This window comes from Manacus vitellinus, unplaced genomic scaffold (genome assembly GCF_001715985.3).
Source record: "Manacus vitellinus isolate BGI_N305 unplaced genomic scaffold, ASM171598v3 scaffold_49_pilon, whole genome shotgun sequence".
NCBI lineage: Eukaryota > Metazoa > Chordata > Aves > Passeriformes > Pipridae > Manacus > Manacus vitellinus.
This window is the reverse complement of record NW_021940603.1, coordinates 2,007,336-2,032,112: the sequence shown is the minus strand read 5'-3', so window position 1 is coordinate 2,032,112 and position 24,777 is coordinate 2,007,336. Positions and strand designations below refer to the sequence as shown.

The 24,777-nt window shown below is 40.2% G+C and overlaps 1 protein-coding gene across 1 annotated transcript; it reads left to right on the top strand.

Moving 5' to 3' along the window:
- The first annotated feature begins 758 nt into the window (after positions 1-758).
- On the top strand, positions 759-11,997 carry LOC103753874 (vesicle-associated membrane protein 2). Its single transcript, XM_018079986.3, has 5 exons — positions 759-772; positions 1,735-1,849; positions 5,402-5,560; positions 7,511-7,562; positions 9,643-11,997. The coding sequence occupies exons 1-5, from the start codon at positions 759-761 to the stop codon at positions 9,657-9,659; spliced, it is 357 nt and encodes a 118-aa protein (XP_017935475.1). The 3' UTR covers positions 9,660-11,997.
- The last annotated feature ends 12,780 nt before the right edge of the window (positions 11,998-24,777 follow it).

Here is a 24,777-nt window from a genome sequence, read left to right as displayed (position 1 = left end):
TATGCTTACAGCAAACCTCTATGGCAGGGAAAAACACTTCTCACCTGTTCTGTAGCCTCTAGGATGCCAACAGTGCATAGCTCAAGAGAGGAGCTCTCTTGACTTTTGTAGTAATGAAAAAATTCTGCTTGTTTTGATTGGGAAAATGCCCATTTATGTACTTAACTGCAAAGTTTTACAATTTCAGTTTTAGCTCTGTTGTTGTACCAGGAACTCCCTTTGAATTTGTTGATGCTCCAGGGAAGTCTTGTTTTGCATTGTGTGTGATATATATTTTAGTCAGATTCTGATCCTTTGCGACAACTCAGAATAAATCCTGTTGGGATGCTGGCCCAGGGCCATTGATGGAGTGAATCCATTGCAGGTGGCAGCAGCATCTGGTTTTTATGTTTTTAAATAGATGGGTCCTCAAATGATGATGGCTCCGTTTCTTTTCTTGCAACTAAAGCTTGATAAGGTCATTCTGACTTGCAGTTAAAAAGTGAAGTGTAAGTTACAGCAGAGCTGCAGGTCTGCAAACAGCTGCTCCATCTCTGGGAGCCTCTGAGGGTCAGAGTTATCCACAGGGATCTCAGCCCTCAGGCGATGCTGTCAAACTGAATTCTGCAGCTTAAGGTACCTTTGGGGAACTACTTTAGTGCCCCTCAGCACTTCGACAGTGTATTAATGAGGCCATAATTCCAGCAGCAATAATCAGACCCCAGGATGTAAAGGGGAATGATTCACAGAGAAACACTGTGTTCTCTCAGTCTGTCACTATGGGAAGGCATTGGTAATGCATGAGTGGGATTTGGTGATACTTTTCAGTTCACGTGCTTAGGGATTTCCTCTGCAGCTTCAGGAAAGGTTTTATTTCTCTGCAGGAACAAGTGACAGCGGTCGCTTGGAAGGAGAGGCAGGTTTCACAGGTTAAAGTGTGGGTGTGAAAAATGGTGTTCAGGCCAGCAGGTTGATTTGTCTGTACTAACTCATACTCTGAGACAGATCGGGTCAGTTCTTGGATTTTAAGGAACCTTTGTTTTGTCTGTTGTTATATAGCAAGCTGGGGAAAGTCAGTGTGGATGCTTAAGAAAAGAGCTGATGAGCAGGAGACCAGGGCTCTGTTCACAGCATTGCTACAAATATTTGCCTAGGGTCTGTGGCAGATGCTCAAGCCTGGACAGCTGCTCTGGTGGCATTCGGTGACCACCAATGCCAGAGATGACTAACCCCATTCTGTGTGCAATTCTCACCCCCATTGCCTCCTCTAATTCTTTCTCCCCTGCTTTTGTTTATCTTTACTTAGTTAACTTCCAGCCAAACACAAAGAGCAGGAGAGTGCTTCACTCAGCACACTGAGAAGAAATACAGGGTCACAGCCCTGGCTGCTGTAACATTAACACAAAATGCTAAGTGTGTTTCCTTAGCGAGACATAAGCTCTGCCCTGCTAGTCAGGCCTGTGATCAGTTTGGCCATTGGCCTAACTTAGGGTAGATACTCTGAGTTGTTTGCTATTTTAAAAGGCAGCAAGGGAGAGGGAGAGTTTGGTATAGTCCTACTAAGAAACAGTGTAAAAGCTGATTGTGGTATGAGAAGGAATTGAACAGGAGGTTGTGATCCAGGAACAGAAAACATGGGTTGAAACAATGGAAAAGTTCTTCTAAGAGACAGGTACTTTTTACCTGTTCCAGGAAAGGGGTAGTGAACAAGTAAAGATGGTCTCAGTCACTTATATTTTCTGTTTTTTGATCTAGGTCTGCTCCAGCTCCTACCCAAGGTCCCACCAGTGCCGGGGCTGCAGGGCCTTCTCCTGCTACCAATGTGTCAAGCAACAAACGGCTGCAGCAGACACAAGCCCAGGTGGATGAGGTAAGTGGCTCCAAGTAATTTGTTGCTCACCACAAGAGTGTTGCTGTGGTTATTTTTTTTCTTTAAGATGCTCTTCTCCATGATCCAGCAACAGTCGTCTGAAGGAAGTGGATCTGGGAAATGAGGTTTATCAAAGATGGCATTTATGAGGAGCCAGGCAGTACCAGTGAGATTCTGAGTATAAACATCCTTGTACCAGTAACAGTTCTGCAGAATAAATGTGGGCATTGGTGTCAGTTTGGGAATTCCTCCCAGTCAGTCAGGTTAGGAGGATGTATCATAGTGGAACCAGCTCTTTTAATGTGTTCTCATGTTCCTAAAGGTTAGACACTAATCTCACAGACTGTTTTACAGAGACAACCTTTGACTTTTCAGAGGTAGATTTGTCAGAGAATTGTGCAGCTGAGGGCTGTGTTCATTAGCCAGAGCTCTATGGATTAATCATCACAATTTATCCCTAAAGAAAGGCACCCACACGTGATGTCACAACAGCATCTTTAACAAATTCCCACTCCTTTTGTTGGTCTTGGAGGACCATCTGGCTGTTTCAGCTGGGATCCTTAAATTCCTGCAACACCTCGGCTGTAATGCCAGTGCCCATCCAACTGCTGTGGGGATGGAAATAGGTGAACATCCCACTGCTCATCCATGGAGTCCTTGAGCATTCCAGCAGTACAGGAGCAACTGTAACATCCTTGCTCATCTGCTGTGCAGATTTGTGTGCTGGGTATTGAGGAAAGAATTTTGTTAAAGCCCTGCAAAGCCTTAAGTAACTAATTGCTTACTGTTCATGGGGAAGTGGCCAGGGCTTGTGTGATTCTTTATTGCAAATTTAATAAAATACAAATGAGAAAACATGCATAAAGGCCTCTGTTTTCAAAAGCTTCATGTATGCTTTAAAGATAGTAGAGACAACCTCACAACATCCAACTCAAATGCATTACTTAAGATGAATTAAATACACCTGTCAAGATGGGCTTTGTCTTTTTGAGAACTTTTTCTTTGCTGAAGAACTGAAATGGGGACTTTCTGGCTGCAGAAATGTCAAGACCAGTGTAGGAGGCGTGTCCAGGGGTGCAGGGGAAGCACCCAGGGCAGGGAAGCCCAGGGGACATGTGCCGGAATCGATAACCCCATTGGTCACAAGGTCACTTGGTTTTAAGGGATAAAAACAGTGCTGGGTTTGAATTAAACTCTCTTTGATCACCATCTCATCAGAGAGCAGACTACACTTCTTTATTATATAAAGATCCCATGCAACAGACCAGGTTCTCTCATTATCACTGATTTTCACATCACACTCACTTCACTGATGTTAGTAGAGTGTCTCTTCCAGTGGGGAAAGGAATATTACATTTCAGCTTCTATCTTTGGTCAGAATAATGAAATAAACTTCTTATCCTGAACATGTTACATCATAGTGGTCCTATAATTGTTTATGTGAGTGACAGCAAAGTAATTTTCCCTAAAAGATAAAAAAATAATTGCTGTTTATTGTCTAAAAATGAGTGATGCCTGTCAGATACATTGAGCTCTTCAAGCAGATCAATGGAGGTGGCTCCAGTGAGGATAGTGGACCCCTGCTTTTTGCTTAAGATACTCTCTATTCTGAGACTTTTGACTCAGACCCATGCAAACTGGTCTTCTTGTGAAGCATGATGACATAATTTTGGCAGGAACTCTTACCCAGTATGAGGGGATTTGGATTTGAGGATTATGTGGGTGACATTCAGGATCCATGGGGTTTTTGCCTCCCATTTGAGAGGGAGGCTGCAGTTGGTATGGGTTTTGAGTTTGATAGCACATGGTCAGCAGATCCTTGTTCAGCAGGGAAATCACAGTATAAGTGTAGCCAAAGGAGAAAAATGCCACTGGGCTTTCAGTCCCAGTCCCAGTCACTGGGGTGAAGCTGGTTTATAATACCTAAGAGTCTGATCTGTAAACGTTGCTTTGACCTTCCTAGATATTTCCTGTTTTTTTCTTCCATGTCTTGTGGGAAAGTCATCTGTAGGTGGCACCAGACACCACGGAGGAGTGTGGCACACTCAACCTGAAACGGCAATACCATTGCCACTGTGCTTCAAAGAATATTCTTGGTGTTAATAAAATGACTGACATTTTTAATCCTGTATCAGTGCTGATACTGTATTTCAGCTATGTCCATGCTGGGTTTTCCCCTCTGATTTCTCTAGACATCTTCTAAGGCCCCAATCATGGTTTTATTCTAGACAAACATTTATTTATTTGACAAAAATGCAGTCTCATCTAGACAAGTGTTCACTGCAGTCAGGTTAGATTCAATAAATAGTTATGGGCAAAACAAAAATTGAGAGAATGGGTAGCAAATAGTACACTATTTTGTTTCAGCATTTTCAAATAGTTCAAAATTTTCACTACAAATCATTGTACCAAGAGAAAATTCAGCAAAATGCTAGCTGAGAAATTAATACAATTTGTTCTTTAATTTGATACGAAGTTCAATGTTTGGAAGATTTTAGTTTGGAAAAGCAAGTAAGAAAATTTGGATTGACCAAAACACTTGATTTTGTTTTAGGTTTGGTAGAAAAGTGAAACAAAACTTTTGAGTTTTCAAACAGCATTTAACCCTCTGCTGGTCCTTTCGAAGTTTCTTTCACTACCAGTTTTCATCTCACTGTATTTGAATAATGTATCTTTTTAATTCTGGATTTTTGCAGGTAATAGTTAAATTATATGAGATAAAAATAACATGGAATTCCTTATGACAGCATAGGAGAAGTAATAGACCAACAGATTTATTCACTGCTAGAATGATTGGACACAACTTTACTGAGATTGTTATACTGTCTAACATTTGCATTAGTGATGAATTTTTAAAGGATTTCCATTTAGAGTTATTGTCTTGCTAGAAGAGGATTTTCATCTAACTCAGTGTATAAAATATTGTATCCTGGCTGTGCATGCTTTGTTTGCTGAGGCTGGCCAATGAGGTGGGATGAGCTCCCTGCTACACTTCAGGCTGAATTGTCTCAGGTAAAATATTCTCCCTCCTCCACTTTCAAGCAGGACTTCAAATTATGGCTGGGAAATCATCTTGCCTGAAAGATCTGCAGAATGAGTAAATTCCTTGGTGAGGAAATGCATACAGTTCCCTTTAGAGTGGCCTTTATCCAGCCAATTTCACTAGTTCAGGTAAGGAAGATATTAAATATATAAGGAAAATAATGGTTTGTTCTTAGTGAAGTCAACCAAATTGTAGTATAGAGGTACTGGTCTCTGTCAGGTTTTTGTATCTATATTTGTTGGCCAAAAGAAATAAAAAACTTTAATGGATCTGACTCCAGTATTTCATGATGTCTCTTTATATCACACCTGAGCAGTGTAGCTGTGCTCATCTTGTGCTCACTGTTGTTTCCATAGGCAGGGGTTTGGGGCACTGCCCAGGTAATTGCCACCACATATAATGGCAAGTGGCTGGTTTTGGTATGATATGTCATATTCCAGGGTGTGAACATTCAAGTGACCTTCAGCTTTCCTCTGTGTGGGATCTCATGTGAGGCTGTTCCCTTGCAGGTGGTCGACATCATGAGGATGAACGTGGACAAGGTGCTAGAGAGAGACCAGAAGCTTTCAGAGCTTGACAACCGGGCAGATGCCTTGCAAGCAGGTGCCTCACAGTTTGAAACCAGTGCAGCCAAACTGAAGAGAAAATACTGGTGGAAAAATTGCAAGGTAAAGAATATAAATTCTTGTTGAGAATCACTTCATGGCAGGAATACTTTCACTTGCATTTAATTCATTTGCCTGCAGGATGGCATCTCTGAGTCATCTCTTTTTGTCAAAGGGAGAAAGACATGCCTTGCCCTCTGGGCTCCATTAATCAAGCAACGTTGATCTTTACTAGACCCTAAAAATTCTGCAGTATGTAAAATGTAGATACAAATTTCGATGCTTCAGTCAGTGCCTGCAGATAGGGATGGGAAAGCATTCCATGTCAGTTCATGTTCCCTGTGTGAATGATAAAACCTGAGCAGGTGCAGTGAATTCTAGTACTGGAAGAAAAGAAGCTTTGTCCTTGTGGGAGATCATCAACCTCTGGATCTTCCATTAGGATGGTAAACCAAATTAAAAAAAACAACAACTTGGTTTCATAAACTGCTGTGAGAAGTAAGGAAATTACAGTATTTTATAAAGAGGGGCCAATTGGATAGAGCAGGACTTTCATCAACCTTCTCTGCTGTCTTCAAAGTCTTAGCCTTTCCCGAGAGCAGAGGGAATCTCACTCTCCCTCGCTTTTTCAGATTTCCTCCAGTATTTGTGTTTTCTGGACCCACAAACTTCAGCTCCTCTTACTCATCCAAGATCCCATACCCTTGCTTCTTTCTACTTATGCACCACAAACATTAACACTGTGACAAAATTTCAGCTCCATTTCCATTTCTCTTCAAGCTTTGCTGCTGACTACTTGTGTCCACCCACATAAACCCACCTTCTCCCCGGGGAGAATCCCACATGTATCCCTTGCCAGTCTGTTGTCTGCTTTGTCTCTTCAATCCACAGTGCTATAAAGTGTAAAACAAGGCAAAATATTCTGGGTAAACTACATGCACAAACACTCCAGGAATAAGAGGACCTAGGTTAGAAATTCATGTGAGCAGTTCCTCTGGGCCTCTTCTACCTGCTGCCCAGTGCAGGAAGCAGGGCTTCTGGGAGCTACAGGCACAGATTTTGAGTGAGGTTCACCCATGTGACTGCAGTGCCCACAATGACCTACACTACACTAGACCTTCAAACCTACTCTCATTCTCCTTTCCTCATTAGCCCTTCTTGCTTTACCCTGACAAACAGAATCCCCCTGTCCTTCCTCTGGCTCACAAACTCTGGAAGGAGAGGGAAGTAATAAAAAAAATCTGCAAGCCACCGGCTGGCTCTGTCCTTCAGACACATATTAGGAGGAATGGAGGCCTTGATTTGCCATGCTTAGGTTTGTTGGTTTTCAGTCTTTCCATTCTCACTGGGGTAATAATGGCACCTGGACTGCAGCATCCCTGGTGGCCTCGTTAGCATTCAGCAAGTCTCCTGTGGGGGCCTCTACCCCACACAGCTCAGTGCTGGTGTGGTCTGTGCACAGCTGCTTCTGATGTACCTATTCCTGTGGGAGCAGACTTCTGCTTTGCCATGAGTGATTTCCAGGATACAAGCTGGAAACCATGCTGGTTAGCATGGGCTTCCTACAAGTACACAGAGCAGCACCAATAGCTGGGAGGCATTAGACATCTCCAGCTGCCTCTGCACTGCCCCGGGGAACCTGGGGAAGAGTGACCCAGTTACTCTGGTATAAAGTGGTACATGCCACGTGTGAATCCAGTCACTTAAATCACCTTTGGAGTTGTTTTACTTTGGAAACATACTTTTTCTTTACTGCTGGAAATGGATGAGGTTGGTCACTGCATCTTTAGCTGACAGGCAAGAACTGACTAGCTTTGACCATTGCTGGTGGTCAGCTGTTCTTCAGACTGACACTAACTTTGGGGCCTTAACAGTCTGTTACAGTGAGTCTTTTCAAGAATTAAAAGTATGAGGAATGAGTCACTAAGTAAAAGCAAAAAAATTGAGGGGTTAATGTCTTTCATGTGAAAACCTGACTTTCTTTTTTTCTTTCCTATAACTTTCTTTTTCTAGATGATGATCATCCTTGGTGTAGTATGCGCAGTCATTCTCATTATAATTATAAGTGAGTAATTAATTTCTCTTTCATTTATGATCTCAGTAGCTTGTGACTTAAGAAATGCTGCTATATTAAAAACTAAATCAAAACAAAAAAATGGATATAAAATATTTAAACTGATTAATTTGTGAAATTTCCCTTCTAGTATTGTGCTTTTATAGTAAGAATTACTGCAAACTCTCTAGACACATATAGGCAGAATTTGTTGACATTTAATGTTTTTTTACATTAGCATGTTACATAACTTTTCCTAGGATTAAAGACTACCTTTTTATGTTTTATATAAATTTTTATGCACAGTCTCAGAGATCTTCCTTTCATTACAATGAGGGCCACAGTCCTGTGTTTTCTACTGAGAACAGTAATATTTGAATTACCTCATGCCTTAAAAGGAGGGTGAAGCCCCACAGGCAAACAGGCATCTGATGAATTTTTTTAAGTGTGTAGGTGCCTAGTTCCCATCAAATCAGCTGGAATTTGAGATGTTAGAGTGCTTCTGAGGATCCCTTTGTATCTTGAATGCCTAAAATGTTGTTAAAAGATGGCCCAAAGTCTTACTGATTTATTTTCTCAAAAGACATCTCATTCCACATATTTGTTACAGGAAAGTTAGCTATGAATGAATAATAGCAGTCGTGCTGGTTGGGACCCAGGGATCTTGTAATGACAGTAATTGAACATTTCATTTATGTAACCTCTGTGTTAGCAACAGCTGTTATGTGACATAACTGGAATATTGCATTAACTCCTAAGAGGAAGATTTCTTGAGTTAGACAATCCAGCTAGTAACCCAGAAGGGATTCACCAGCACTGTGGATGTGAGTTAATTCCCAACTCTCAAATTACATGCCTTGTATTCAGGGTGTTTCCATTTTCCTCTGTTGCTTCTCTAAAGAAGGCTTACAGAATCACCTGTAAACATGACTAAATGCAATGAGATACATGTGACAGTTTATTAGTCTTATGAATGCTGGCACCAGAGTGACCCAGAATAATTCTAGGGTTTCATAACACTGATACAGCAAGAATGGGAAATGGTTACATATTAATTAATTATATTAACTGGGTACTGAAGGCAACTGGCTTCAAGAGAAAGATGGGCCTTTGTTCTGCAGTCTAGAGCAGCAACCTGGAAAGACAGGTGTGCAGCCATTGAACTAATTGCTGTGTATATACTCATCACTGACCACTGTGTGTATCTTAACAAGAAAGTAAAAACCAGTCAAGATAGCTCATAATTCCTCCTTAGAAGCTAAGACTGAAATTATAAATAAGTAATAATATAGTTTGCCTCCTTGTTTTAAATGTTGGATGCCTGTCCTGCTAAGTTAAGAAACAGCAGGTTTGACATGGGTTAGGTTGGGTTTGGGTATTTAGTCACATACTTTAGTCACTGGACCTTAAGTTCTTTTTCCAGTCTATTTGATTCTTCTGTAATAGTGCCTAAAGGTTGCAGCTTCAGGAAGGACTCTGTGTATTGAACTCAATGCTGTATTTATTTACAGTAGCTCTCAAGTATATGTTTAAATCCTATAGACATCAAGCATCCAAGTGCTTGACAAGTCCTGCATGACTTTTCCAGTCCCTGATTTGAATGGGAACAAGATCATACCCTCTATGCAGGGCTGGCTATGGGTGCAGATAAACTGAGCCATTCCTCACAGCAATGAGCTACCACGTGTGGTGAAATGGCCCAAGCCAGGCTTTCTACCATCCTGGGAGTGGGGCCCTGGAAAAACAGGCACACAACCCATGGCATTGCAGGTGTTGCTGGAGCTGATGATGGCAGCTACCATCACTGTCTGTCCTTGCCCTTTCTATCTTTTGAGCCACAGTCTCCCCTGCTTTCCACTGCAGTTTCCCCTCCAAACTCCTTCTGACATGGGAGAAGCATCCCCATTTCCCCTGGGAAGGAATATTGTGTGTAAGATGTGTTATGCTCTTTTAACTAAGATCTGCTAAAGATGTTTGCAATTCTCTGACATCGCACACTTCTGTAAGATAAAGCACAACAGTAACTCTGTAATAACTGTTGGGTTTTGTCTTTTTTTTTTTAATCTTTCTTTCCTTCTGCTTTGTTTCCCAGTTTATTTCTCCACTTGAAAAAACAAAGAAGGAAGACTTGGCACAACTTTGTTCATATCAACTGACAATATCAGTGTTCCTTTGTTGAACTCCGCTTTTTAATTCCTGGTGTCTTGGGATTTTTGCTTGTAATAACCCATAAGCATTCAGTGTGGTGTATTTTGGAATTCTGTTGTTTCCACAAGAAACTGTACCAGCTAAATACTGCCAAGTAGTTCCATACACTGTCTTATCACTGTGTCTTAAAATGTGTATGCACTGACCTTCAGAAACTGTAGTATATGAAAAGCATCCTAAAACATCTCAGAATCAGAGAATACAGTTATGGGGAAGCTCCTGCTTAAAGGGACACTGTCAGGTGCATTGGACCCAAACCTAAGGTTGCAGCAAACATTAGGGCCTTCTCAATCTGAGCACCTAAAGTTGGATGGCAAAATCCATTGTCAGATGTAACTTTTTGAGGAAGTATCTGCTACTCCCACTGAAGAGAGTGATACCTGCAAGTATTCATGTAAGATATCATAGTTCAACTTAGCTAACCAAACACAGATTTTTTGAGATTAGTTGTAGTATCCAAGTCTAAAACCATTGCCTGCAGAAAGTAAATAAGACTAGTTTATTATCTTCCATGGATTTAAATTTTTCCTTATGGAAAACACCTTATGGTGTTCTGAACAACCAAGATGGCCTCAATATGAAAGCCAGAAAGAAAACTCTACGACAACTAAAAAGCATTAGCTAGTACAATCTTGGAAAATCCAAGTGAAGTGTAAAAATGATAACACAAGCATCATGGATGACTAAGATACAGTCTCTTGCTAAAAACTCAAGGCACTGTTTGTCAGGCTTCATGGGACTCCTGTGAATGCCAAACCCCAATAGTTAGGCCCTGACTTAAACCACATGAACAGCTTTGGTGGTGTCAGTGGCTTCCCAGCACAGCTGTAGGAAGCTCCCTCTGCACCAGTGTGCAGGAATGGTCCCCACTGTGAGGATCGTTCACAAATCAGGAAGAAGAAGGTATGGGGGAATAGTAGAGAGAGGCTGAGAAAGGGAAGGTGCCTAGCAAAGCTTTCCTGGAGAAGAGGAAGGCAAAGAAACACTGTTCAAAGTGGTGGTGTTAATAGGCTTTTAAAAAATTGATTTTGTGTGTGTGTGTGTATAGTTCATAAACTATAGTGTCATCTTTGTAAAGTGCTCAGCTGAGATACCTATCATACTCAATTAGTTTAAACTAACATTTGATGTAATTAAAAGAAATTATATATTGTGGCTTAAGAGAAAGTTCTTGTATGCTTTTGTGAATTTCTTGGGGTTTTATCTTTTTAAAACACTGAATAGCTCAATCATAGTTAACCAAACTAAAAATGAATTATCAAATTTTGAGCCAGGCAATTCAGAAAGGGTCTTTTTAGGGTAACTCCTTCAGAATTTCTAAAAATAATTCATAGAATAAAATATAAATAATTTGGTAGGTTGAGGGGTTTTTTGTCTGCAATTTAATTAGGGAATAGAAATGGTGATAATAGTAGTGTAAATATTTCCACCTTGGAGTCTCTCTCTTGATAGGGTTTAGTTTAAAAACATAGAGCCCCAGACCTGTTTGTTGCAGTGAATCTATATACAAATTGTGCTTAAGCAGAATTTTGAAGAGAGAATAAATAATGCTCAATTGAAAGCTTTCAATTGCATTTTTCCCTATGTATTTATTACTTCATAGTCACATGCACTGTTTTGTGTCATTAAGTAGTAAGTGGCCACAGTCTTAATGAAAGTGAAGGTTCAAAGTTACTAATGTGCCACTGGACTCCGTGGTATGCCCTGTTCACTTCAGTCCTTCAGCTGGGTAAGCACAGAAACAATTCTGAAATCCTCATGGGCCAGACAGAAAACTTGGCTGTCATGAAGGACCTGACACTATGAGGTGACACAGCTGAGTACTGTGTATCATTGAGGCTTCACTGGAAGAGGAATAAGCCATCCAACTTCAGGAAATCTTTTAAACTACTAAGATAATTGGACAGCTGATATGAAAGAATTTTCTCCTAAGGGTGAGTCCTGCCACCCATACCCATGTTGAGCATGGGTTAATCCTCACAGGGCTTCTCTACTGAAAGGATGCACGAGATGAAGACAGCTTTCACTGGAGCTGGTACAATCAGTAAGGTTTCAGGCTGATTTAGAGCCTTAGTGTAGATGTTCCTTCTCCTCTGAGAGCCCGAACTGACTACTGGGATGATAGGGCTGCAAATACACATCCTGAGTTGGAATCCTCTAGCTACAAAGATGCAAAGTTCCCAAATGAAACTGTGGTGAAAGTGCTACAAGGATGCAAAGCTTACATCCTTCTAGCTAATGTAGATGAAGAAAGTTAATAATCCAAGTAGGAGCTTTAGGTGAGAGTGGAGATGGTTGTGGCGGGTGTACTCATTATCTCTCAAAACTGTAACTAACGAGGATGACTCCTAAACCTTAGTGAGAATTTGCAAGGAAGAACCCAGTCAAGAAACCTACCCTCTGGTGGGTTGTAAAATGTTTGTGAAGAGACTATTTCCTCCTGATTGCTAATGAAATATGCTAAATTAATATGTTTAACTCTTTGAAGTTGGTTGCACATAGTGTGCTCATGAATGCTCAATATTTGCTACTAGTTGTGCTGTAGTGGTTGGTTGCAATTGGTAAGATAAACCATGTAAGCTTTCTGATTCAGACCAGGGATCATAAACAAGTGTGTCCTTCCCTGAAACACAGACCCAGAGCTGTACTGCTCCTGCAGAGGGTTAAATCTTCACCAAGGAGCATATGGTAATATAGGACTGTTCAGGGTCATAGGTTGTGTAACAGCATCACATATGTGTAGACTGATGCACAAGACAATCTATATAAACACAGTTGGAGATCTTATGTGTGTTGAAGCCAGGATTGATTGCTTTCTACTCACTGCCTCTGCATTTAAAATGTGCAGTTACAACTGCCTACCTGTAATAGTAAATTTTCCATGAAAAGTTTAACTCATTCTTGTTCAGTCAGCATTGATTAGAATTTCAATTACTGGGTAGAATTTCAACTGCTGCCCTTCATCACTAAATACTGCCCAGGCTCTCACCTTGGGCTGGTTAAAAAGTCACAAAAAGGCTTCCTTTTAGTGACTCCCCAGCAAACCCTCAGAGGACTCCAAGGCCATTGGTTTCTGACTGCCACTTTGGGGACTGAACTGGAGACTCCTCTGGTTGGAAGCAATGCTTTTGATAGCTTCAGCCAGAGTTTGACATTGCTTTAGATTTGCATATTCCATCCTTATAAGAAGCACTTCCTCTGCTTTCTGGGCCATCTAGCTGTACACATCTGGGATGCTGTACAGCATGAGCTGCCATTCAGACACAGCACTGCTGAAAGGAGGTGGTTGGGAGCTGGTCAGTGCCTGTACCATGGCTGCTGTTTGGCTTGGCAGTGATCCTATGTCAGCATCTGAGCTTGAGGATGTGCTATTTGCATCCACTGTGCACAGGCTAGTGAGGTCCTGCTTGGGCATTACACTTTCTCTCTAATTTAGCTTACCTTGCAGTAATATAGACGTGGCTTTAAACCTACAAACATTGTTACACAGAACTTGGCAGGAGAACGTAGAGTGGAACCCATATGAGGTACTTGACCTGATTTTCACTTGACAACATTATGTAACAGCACAGTCAATCCAACATAGTCCAACGTAATCCAATACTATTAGAAGGAGGATGGGAGAATCTGATAAAGATTCTGACTCTAACCTGGGGTTTGTAAGGCAAGAATTGATTTAGAAATGTAGTCAGTTGTATTTTTAAAGCTGGCACTTTCATTCTATTGGAACCTGGATGAGGTTAGCCCTGGAACAGTTCAGACAAGTAAAATAATTGTTTGGGGTTTTTTCTTTTTAAATAGTGATCTGCAATAAGTGACTTAAACACTCACAATGATGGAAGAACAGGACAGTATTAACTGTGCAAGGAATGAATTAGAACAGCCACAATCTGCTGGTTTTGTATGAGTAGCAAGACCTTTTGAAATTCTACCATTTCTGTGTCTCATTTCTGTCACTGCTCCTCTGACAGGGCTTCACATAACTTTAATTTTATGAACAACCAGACTACTTCTTGTCTGAATACAATTGATTTTAGCTCTTAAGAGCAAGTTCCTGACTTGACATCAGTATTAGAGCATGCCTGCAAAATGGAGATGTGCATCTACCACAGCAGACTCAAATTTCAGGAACTTTCAGAAGCTCAGATGTTACTCAACTCTCATGTTTTACAGAGTGAATTTTTCTCTATTCCATGGGACATTATCCACAGAGTGGGAATACATGTAATCTATTATTTTTTAATGACAGCACCGTGATTGCATATGTTAGTGCCAGACCGTCACAAATAAACTAGAGAGCACTTGGGTATGATCTCAGTCCTGCTTCTCCTGCCCTTTAAACAGGGAAGAAGGCTAAACCAGCAGCCATATAAGGCACTGGGCTTCCTCCCAATGTACACAGTGAGTATTGGAGAAAGGCTTCAAAGAGACCAAAGTCTCTTTGCTCTGGATTTTGTCTTGACCTGAACTTTAGACCCGTAACAGATCATAACCTTTGGGCCCACTGTAGTCAGAAGACTGAGATGCTCTTCCAGCCAGTTCTTCCTCTCACCTGATTTAGGCCCCTCTTGCCAGACAAGATACATTTGAGCATGTGTTTCTTCATGGAAGACAAAGCACAAGCACCCTCCAATTACCTTCTTTAAAAGCAAAACAAAAAAGGCTGAAGAAAGTAGTTTGAAAAAAAATGAATTGGTGCTAGAGAAATGATTGGCTGAAGGTTTCTCAAATGGTAACATTATTTTCAGGAGGAATACTAGGTTGGGATGTATGAAACAATCAAACCAGAACCTTACATTAACTGTTCTTTCTGCATCTGGTCTCCTTCAGAAATACTTCTCTATTCCACTTTAGGAAAGGATTTTGTTTTCTTCAGCTGGCTTCCCTTCCTCTGTTCATTAATATGTGTCAAAATTGATGTGCTCAATAGCTTTTTTTCTCCATTGAGAACCATAAGACTCTCTGCCTTTAAACACATGCATAAAAAGATATCTGAGCCACCCAAGGAGTTTACCTTCCTTTCTGATGCATTGACATTTAAAAGCTACATCTTGCAATAAAGCAGAAAAACTGTGGCAGTCTGGTTACATGCAGTTTTGGTGGAGTAAACACTTGATTATTCAACAATGAGTCATTCCTGCAGTAACCTCATTCTGTCATGACTGTATCACATCTGCTAACTCTCCAAAGCAAAACCCATAACCTGTACTGGTTTAAAACATGAATACAGCCTTGTAGTTCATACATAACACTCTATTCAACCAAAGAAGCCATGTGCTATAAGTTTAAAAGGGCAAAGTACTTGTTCTCCGAGAGAAAATATCATATAAAACAACAAAGACAATTAGGAAAAAAAACCTTCTCCATTCTTTATCTCTTCTCACAGTGTCTGGTTTCTTCATTATTCAAGTCTCTCTTTGTTCTCTTAGAAAGCCTTCATGTTTTTGGAGTGTAGTGTGTTTGGAACATGGTATATTGGGGCCAGGATTGTTCTACCCTCTCAGTTGACTCCCTGTCTTCTGCCACATTCTTATTGTTGAGCTCAGTCCAAGCTCAGGTAGGCCTTGAATGGAGCAGAATCTCTTCCCCATAATGCCCTGCTGTCCTCAAACCAGCCTTCACTCTCTGGACAAGAACACTGGAGGCAGAATATGCCTCCTGGGTCTTAATTTGGTTCAAAATTACGTGATACAAAAGAAGGTTGCTGGCTGTAAGAAACAGCATTTTTACTCCACTACTTTAAATTGTATCACTGGAATTTTAGTTAAATGTATTTAACACTTCTTGTAACAATAATTTCATCAATTTTGTTGAAAAGAGAGGAAACAGCAAATAAGGATAGTGTGGTAATGACAATATAGTAAATTGGGAAATGGTTTAAGTGAAATGTAGCCAACATTCAGTAAACTCCTTTTATAAGTGGCTCTACCTAAGAGCACCTTTTGTATGTTAAAATTAAGAGGTGCTCATCTATTGAAGTAAATTTACCTACTTAAAATGAACTATGACAGATGGTTAAGGTTTTTTTCCTTGAAAATGCAGGAGATATATGCAGGAAGGATGATCTAACATTTTTTGCAGAGAATGCCATTTTGCTTAGAGTGCCATTGGAGTATCCAAAGACATGCTGCAGAAGTGGTCAAGGACTTCAGTCAAACAGGACTTCAGAGCACTTGGTGCAGTAACAATATACCCTGAGTGCCCACTTTGTTCCACAGGTCTCTGTAATGGAATCTTTTTGACACAGCATGATTATTTTGCTTACCCTCATTCCACTCTGGTATTTACACTTGTCCACCAATAAATGCTCTAAGCAGAGGACAGAAAATGACTTTGCTGAGTCCACTACATTCCTGTCATGTAGATGTGAACACATGGTGATGGTCCAAGCTTTCTGTAATGAAAAGTTTAAAAGAATTAAATCAGTTTCTCCCCCTGATACATTACAGGTTTGTTTAAAGACAGAGCAAATAATGGCAGCTGCAATTATTTTCTTTGTAAGATCAGTGATTGAGATACTGCACGTAATGGAGCTACAAATTCATAGATGCACAATGCATAAACTTTATTTTTTTCAGAAGTTTAGCTATTAATTTTTATAGTATTGACCTGAAAGTTTGCAACAATTTCTTTATTAGTAAAAGTAGTTTTGGCTGACACCAGAAATTCGGTGGTCAGGGTGTCTACCATGCCACTAGCAAGCTACTAAATAATGCAAGGTCAGGCTTTCATGAAGCTTAAAGGGAAAAAAATATTCTGAATACAAGTAGAAATGTATGGTAAAGACCATGGGTATAGAGTTTAACCATTACTTTATTTAACTATTATTTAAGGAATTAGCAGCTAAACAAATGGTCAAATAATTAGCTTCCAAAGCCTAATTATAGATGACAGAATATTTTTTTCTCATTAAAAATGCTTACTTCAATCTATGTTACATTTACTTTTTTCCCAAACAGTAGAATGCTAGTGTTGCTATGACACAGTCACAGGTTTGCACAATAACATATTACAGATAGCCCACTACTTGTCATGAAAAACATCGTTATTTTGTCTTGTAAATGAAAAGTCCTCCATCCCCCAACCACATACGTGGTAAAATATTAGTCACTTTACACTTATCAGCATCACTGAAAGATTAGAAATTAGTGCCTCCTACTCATGAGCAGGACTTGAAAACATGCTTTATCTGTTGCAAAAATACATTCTGAGGGGGAAAACACCAACTGTTGTAGAGGTTAAATTTTTCTTTGATGACTCCTATTCTTTTTTCCTCCCCCTTTCTGAAAGAAGTGCTTATATACGTAGACAGGCATTTGCCTCTTCCCAAATATGAAAGAGGTTAAACGTAGCCAGTATGTACTTTGAGCAACCTTTAGTTTGTTTTGCAGCGTAAAAAGTTTTCTAAGTGGTAGTATATGAACTCTTATTATAACCTTGTTATACTCATTGCAGGAAATTAGTTCATAGCCAGCTAATTAGTATTTTCCTTAATGACACATGCTAGAGTCTTGACACAGAAGAGCAGCCTCTGGAGGTGCTGTGTAATCAATTCAGCACTGTGGTATTTCACACTTGCCAGCCTCGAGTGAGGAGCAAGGCATGCCCTGTTCTGGCAGTGAGTTCCATATGTGCTTAAGCATATAGTGAATTTCTATTCTCTGTTTAACACAATAAAAAACCACCCTCATTTTGCCTTACTAAATCCAGGTCTGATATAGAATCAGTGCTGTGTCCTAACTCAGGAAAGGAAAAGCCTTTCCAGTGAATGATAGAAAGATTAGGTAGAGAAATACCCCCGGCACTTTGCCTGGTCCAATGTCCTGCTCAAAGCAGGGCCACCTTTGAGGTTGGATCAGGTTGCACAGGGTTTGTCTTGATGAGTTTTGAAAATCTCCAAGGCTGGGGATTCCACAGCAAATTCTGCCATTGAATATGTTCTCAGCTTCCCCAATGGTGATAAAAGTCCAGTATCCACCTTCATAAGTATATGTGGTTTATATTTTTGCCTTTTTTTCTGTTGTGCACTGAACTGATTATAGTCAAATTCAGATCTAGTGGGAGTAAGTGCATCCCCATTTTTCAAAGAACTTCCATTGACATCAAGAACTTTTCTTTGTTTCTTATTGACATTGGACTGAGCCATCTGATCACACTGAGGAAATCAGTGCATTCTCTCCCCTCTGTGTATGTGAGCCTGCTTCTCTGACACTGAAGCTGAGAATAGGACAGATTCAGGACATCTGGTAAGTCTTGTTCTGTACTCTGAGGTCAGTGGCAAAACCTAGACTGGCACCAAAGAAAGAAGAGGATGTACTGAGATTACTCTTTCTTCTCACAAGTCACCTTGGCAATGCCATCCCTCTTTCAAATGGCAGTGCAAAACAAAAGCCTTTCTTCTACCTCTTTCCTTGTAATTCTTCAAGCTTTATTTCATGTAATAGGAATAGTGAGAAATAAGTTTTCAGTTGCCCTTTTAAAAACCCAAACTCCAGACCAAATTTCTAATTGCATTCTTTCAAAGGCCACACAGTAGTGTTAAGCTCTGTAGTAATGCACTCAGAAAGGACCTGAAAGCCTGTGCCTAGAACAGCATCTCTCACCTCAGTCTCGGCTGTGCTGAGCAAGGAGTTGTGATTTGTGCCTCTACGGAAAACATTCGATTTACATCTTATTGGAGCTATCTGGAGAGGAAAAATAATGTTGTGGAGACCAGGAAATTTCTTAAAGTGCTTTACCTGGAGGTCAGTGGAATTTCATTTATAAAAGATGAATGCATGCATTTTGATGCTAAAATTGTGATGACTTACAAAGTTTGATATTACTGTACTTTTCTGTGGACAGTGATTTTTTTGAAGTGGTGAACATATTTTCCAAGAATATCATAGACATTTGTAACATGTATGTTTGTGCCAATAAATCTTGTTTTAAGAAGCTGGTTTTCGTATCATTCTGTTCCCAATACACCCAGATTAGGGACAGTTAAGCAGCTTCAGCTTTCATTCCCTCTCTATGTTATGTGCTAGAGGCTTCTGGAAATGAAGATTTTCTAATTCACACTGAGTTTTTATATGTTCGGTCTAATAGAAAAGAAAAAATACACTTCTGTTGTATAAACAATAGTGAACTCTGTCCAAAACTGTACAACCACCATGGAATTGTGAAGAGGAGCAGGTGGAAGCATGTGTTTAGTGCATTTCACCTTATTCTTCATTTTCTCAGTGGTAACATGTTTTCCTTTTAACAGGGCACAGTTACCTCAGGGAGCTCAATGCCATGAAATCCTGTTAGTTCACCAGTTTGGTGTACATTGGACAATAAGGATTTTCTGTGAGAGGAAAACAGACTCTCTTGCAGGGTTATCTTCTGCCTTAACTTGAAGCAGCTGGTGCTGGCCACTTGTGTATGGATTAATGGGGCAGGGTAACTGTTGCCAAGGTTATTCCTAATGAGTAATTAAATCCTTTGAAGGGACAAGACTTGGAAGCTGCTTTTCTCCCCCTGCTAGTGCCTACACCCACATTTTAAAATGCATCAGCATCACAGTAACTCTCAGGTAGCTGCACTGTCATGCATATGGGGCATTATTCAACAGCTCTTCCAATTTTGTTGCAAATGATTACAGAACACATAAAAGGCACAGTATTGTTTCTCCTCACCCAAACACACAAAAACCAGGTAATGTCAAGATGCCTTCTTGTATGACAGTGCTTTATTAGCAAAATTATAGATTTTACCTTGGTAACTCAGTGCACGTGGCAATAAATTGGGGACACTTTGAGTCTGTAAGGAGGAGCTGGGACAAAGCAATCACTGATTTCATACAGTGCATATTCTGATCTATGTGAAATAGCAAATAAGGACGAAATGAGAGAGTGAATTAGGTGGACTGGTGCATGTGAACCTGATATTGAAGAACAAAGGGAACTGATCAAAGCCAAAATGAGGCTTATTAAGAGAACACAATGGGCTAATTCTCCATTAGCACTCTTACAGTCAGGTTGTGTAGTTAGCTCAGTTTTATTGAAACAAAACATCCCAATTTCTGACTTGAACTCACAAAGAATTCTAGCAAATGATAAAACAGTGTGAAAATGAAATTATGTGTGAAGTAATGGAGCAAATAAAATGGACATGGTGTAATCAGTAAGATTATATGGAAAATCTAATGTATTTTTCATTCTGGTCAGATAGATTTGCATAATTCATAGAAGTTCAGGGAGCAAAAGGAAGAACTCTTTCTTAGGGGTTATTAAGTTACGTGGGGTGAAGAGCCCTGGGACTTGGATGTACTCTGGAAAGTCAACAGAAGATAGTTCAAAGACAAAACAACCCTTGAAATGACTGCCCGTATACTTTGCTTTGTGAGCTGAAGTACTTGGAGATAAGTGAATGAATAAGACACTTTTAAGTGCTCCTGACAGTTCTAAAATTCAAAAAAAAAATAATCTCATATGACTAAAGATGGTCAGAACTGCAATCTGAGATGAAAAGCTGGTAATCTTGAGACTGCTTAGAGCTCTATATGAGAGAGAGTGAGGCAGTGGTGGTAACTATTGTAGAGCCAAACCATCTTTTTTTTGCTTTCCTGAGTGATTCAAATTTAGGGGAACATAATCTTGTAACACCACCTGTGGTTTGGGCAGCTACCATCCAAAGCTCTTACCATGCATGATGTGGTAGACATATTAAATGCATTTTACTATGGGAATTTTCCGGCACCAAAAGCACTAAGTTATTGCACTTTTAAGGCAGCTTTTAGGATGATTCTGCAGAAATAACACCTTTGCCTTCTCCCTTATCATCTGAACAGTCTAATTATAATTTAACAGATGTTAACTGACTGCTTTACAAAGGCAAGTAAAGCCTGGCATTTCTACTTTCTGTTGGCCATAATGCAGATTTACTCTGTTGAATGCAGTCAGTGAGTTTGATAATTTGACTTCTAGTACTTATCTAATAACTGGCAGGTAGTTATTTTTACTAGAAGATGTACAATACAACATCAAGTTATTTACATATTCTCTGGCTTAGCCTAGAAAACACCTGCTCCGTAGTCCAGCTTCACCAGGGACTGGAAACACTTCCCAATACCACAGAGTGCAAGCTTCTGTGATATAATCAGTAGTAACCCATGACAGTGCACTGAAAGAGCTGGCTAGATCAGAGGTGTTGCCAGCATCATGCAGCCCTGCACCAATACAGGCTTTGTTAAACTTCCTTCCTAATGATCCAAGAAAGCTACAACAAAAAGCCAGGCTTTCTGATTTTAGCTGTCCAGCAGTGCAGCCACCTGCCTGCTGCAGTGCCCTGAAGTGACTCTCTACCAGGCTCGGGAGGCATCGGGTCAGCCAGGCTTATGGCCACCCCTTGGTGCCCAGCCTGGGCAGTGTCACACAGTGTCACACAGCAGCATTGGGCTGTGACAGCATGGGCACTGTCAGTCACCTGCCAGTGAATTTATCTGACAAATGATGCCAACATAAACTAATAGGGTCAGACTCCACCTCAAATGCAAATTAAATTTGGTCACAGTTTATCTGATTAAACTGCATTGTCCATCCCTTGGGTTAGCCATCCTACTGTACTGGCATTCTTTTAACAGTTTTTTAGACCTCTTTTTCATCTCCTGTACATCAGTTACTTCAGTCCAGGCTTCAAATTTCTCAAGTGTTTTCAAACTTAACAGCATTTGTCTTTGTGAATTTGGCATTGTCTCATTCTTTCTCTCTGCTTCATCCCACTTGTTCTCTCTTTCATGATGCTGAATGAAATATTGTTCTCCCTCTTGTCTACTTCTCAAGTAATTTTTTAACTCTTAAGTTCCCCACTTGCTCTGTGGAAAAAAGTAATCAGAAGATTTGTGTCTAGCCATAATGGTTGCACACTTTGGCTACACCATCAAGGTATTTGCATTATCCTGATGCTTCCAGGGCTGCTTCCTACACATTGACATTCTCTGGTTTGGTTTTGCTCAGGTTGGACTGATTATGTTGTCTCATTTGTCATTAATAAAATCTTTCAGCTCTTCTTTAAAAACAAGTATATAATATAAATGCACCTTTGTCTACAAATGAAAGGCTTTAAGTTTCTTATGTGTTTAGGTCTGTCTTGTACTCTTGCAAGCATCAGATAATGCTGCATCAATGTGGAGAAGCACCTGTTGATCCCTTCATAGAATATCTCTTGAGTCAGGAGCCAGTGTGAAGCATGTTGCCTGCAGCTGTCTGTACAAAGGCTCCCTGTGTCATGTGCAGCATGGGAATGACCTCAGCAGCTGAATAGAGCTACTGAACCAGTTACAGATGTAGTCTGACAGTCACAGAACAAACATGACTCACTTAAGAACATTCCTTACCTTCCTTTTTAATAACTGGTTTCTCCAAAGTCAGTAAACTAGAACTGAAGGGAGAACAAAGAGTTCTTCAGTCAGCTCTGCAGGGTTCTCACACACCCCTTGCTGCTCCTCAGGAGCACGTTTGAAACAACAGTCCCACCACAATTACATCTTCTCTGATGGTGCCCAAATTCACAGTGTAATCACCTCCAGCTGCAGATACCGACATGCCACTACTATGGAATACTATACAGTAGTGCAATAGTAATGCCAATACTAATGAGTGAACTGCGCTATGTCCTGATTTCAAACCAAAAAGCTTTAAAAATACTAAATATTCATGTGCTGCAGAGAACATCATCCATGGTTATGATAATAACAGTGTTGAGATGAGAACAAGGTTCTGAAAATAAGGAGATTTGTGTCTAGTTAGGCCATCAAGGCTAGGTAGTATAACTTCACACACAAGCATGCTCAACTTTCACACTCAGTTTTCTTAACAAGGGAAATTAATTCCTGCTATGCCTTTGCTTCTCCACCTTGCAGTATACTTTATTTGTAAGATACTTTTGGTATTATAAAGTTTATAACTCCACCCATGCCACAGACAACAAAAAAATCTTGATTATATAAGTGGAACTGAGGCTTTATCTCAGATAAATCCATTACAGCATGCAAATAGCAACATAGTTTTTTGTGTGTGCAATACACTAGTCATACTGGTCTTCTCCTATTGCTTCAGTGTGATTGTAGTGGAGTGATACTACAGTATCAACTCTGTGGTATCCTAAGTTGGAAACAATGGAGTGCATTCATCTCACTAGCAGTGGCTGTGTCTGGAGGGCACAGTGCAATTCTGAAGTGTATTTGGTTAGTGGTCCTCTTACACAATTCATTGTACTGTAATCCAACATGTGGCTGAGGAAAAAGTTTTTTCAAGCAGATTTGACTTCTTTAAGTGATAATTGCATTAAGTCAGTGTGAAGTGCAAGATGCTCCATCTCCACATGCCAGGTGTGGTGTAACGGCCCCATGATGTGTTAAGTGCCATGTCTCTGGTTTTGAGCACTGATTTGTATTTCTGAAGGACCTTAGTCCGAGCTCTAATGATCAAGTGTGCAGTGAGGTAATAGTTTACAGCTAGTGACACAATGTGCTTTAATTGCATTTTAGAGCTTGAGAAGAGGAGATGTTGTCTCAGTAGAAAGTCAGTGTATGACAAGAAAAGTTGATTCACTGGTTATTAGGTTCCAGTGAAGTGTAAAATCTGTCATTTTAAAAACATTCCCTTTTTTGGTTTGCTTTTTGAAGCGCCTTGAAGAGTAGCACACGCATCCTCTCTGATTAGGCCAAAACACAGCTGAAGCAGATTAGCCCAGTCTTTAAATACAAGCTGTTAAGTTTAGTCATAACACATGTTGCTTTTAGCACTCCTCTTAACACAAGTTAGGTAATTCTTGATAGGGAATCCCAGATAGGATCATATGCAAACTAACATAGTAAAGGTATAAAGTTCTCCTGCAAAGGGAAATTATCCTGGCACCACCAGTTAGGAGGATACCAGCGACAAGGAACTGCAGTGGAGACCAGCCTGCCCAAACCTGCCATGTGCTCCCAGCTGGAGGCTCTGCCAGAACAGGATCAATGATTCAGCACTACTGACTTGGCTCTTCGGGTGGGCTCTGCATCTGCTCTGAGCTCTACACCTGTCCAGGGAGTTTCCACTGCTCTGAAGCTGGCTTGAATATGCCTTCATAGGCTGTACCTACAATCAGGTGTACTCTAAGGCTGCCCCAAGTCACTGTTTTCCCTGCACTGTATTCATTTAAAAAGAGCAAGAATGCTATTACTGCATGAGAGCAGCATTACTGCATTTCTTCAGCAGTAAATGAAGCCAGCAAAAGCTGTGAGTGTTGTTACCAACAACAGCTGGTTGGTAATGCGCAGTGAAAGAGCAGGGCTGGGGAAACAAAATAATAATTGTAAATTACCCATATCAATAAAAGGGCTGAAAGGCAGCTGGATATGTTTTTCAGACCCACTAGAAAGAAAGAGCTCCTGATGCTTATTTAGTTTTTCACCCAGACCCAAGAAAACCATGAATGCTACAGCATTTTCATAAATGCCTGCAGGAGGCATATCTCACAGCTCTGCTTTTTTGGCAAGGTAAGATTTCTTTCAATCTTTTTGTCTTGCTCTAACTACCCCTTTTTTCGCAAATATAGTTCCTTTGCTTTCCTGTAGCAGAGTGCTTTAAGGTGACACCAGTCTTTTCTCTAATGAGCAATAATTAGCTAATATAGCTTAAGATTCCTTCTTCCTTTTTATGACTTTCAATCTTTCTCCTTTAAGGAATGTAAGGGTTAGTTTTGATTTGTTTGGGTTTTTTTTTCTATTCACTGGCTTAAACTGCTTAACTTTTTATTTTTATTGTGTAGCTACACAACAGAAGCATTGAATTTCAGAGTTCTACTGCTAATGGAGTATCACATGTTACAAATGGATAGAATATGTCTCATTATGGCAATGAGTTCTAGTGTTCTAGTGGGTTTCTGTGTAATAAAGGCTCATGTGATCACTTTGATTTTTGTCTGCTTGTTTGTCTCTCCTCCTTCACATGGCAATTTTAAATTTACTGGCTGGTGTCTACAAATGTGACAGATAGGAAGAAGTCCCAAGGAT

Excerpts from the sequence above, each read along its gene's own strand:
- LOC103753874 (XM_018079986.3), top strand. Across the intron at positions 1,850-5,401 it reads CACAAGCCCAGGTGGATGAG|GTGGTCGACATCATGAGGAT; the intron begins GTAAGTGGCTCC and ends GTTCCCTTGCAG. Across the intron at positions 5,561-7,510 it reads ACTGGTGGAAAAATTGCAAG|ATGATGATCATCCTTGGTGT; the intron begins GTAAAGAATATA and ends TTCTTTTTCTAG.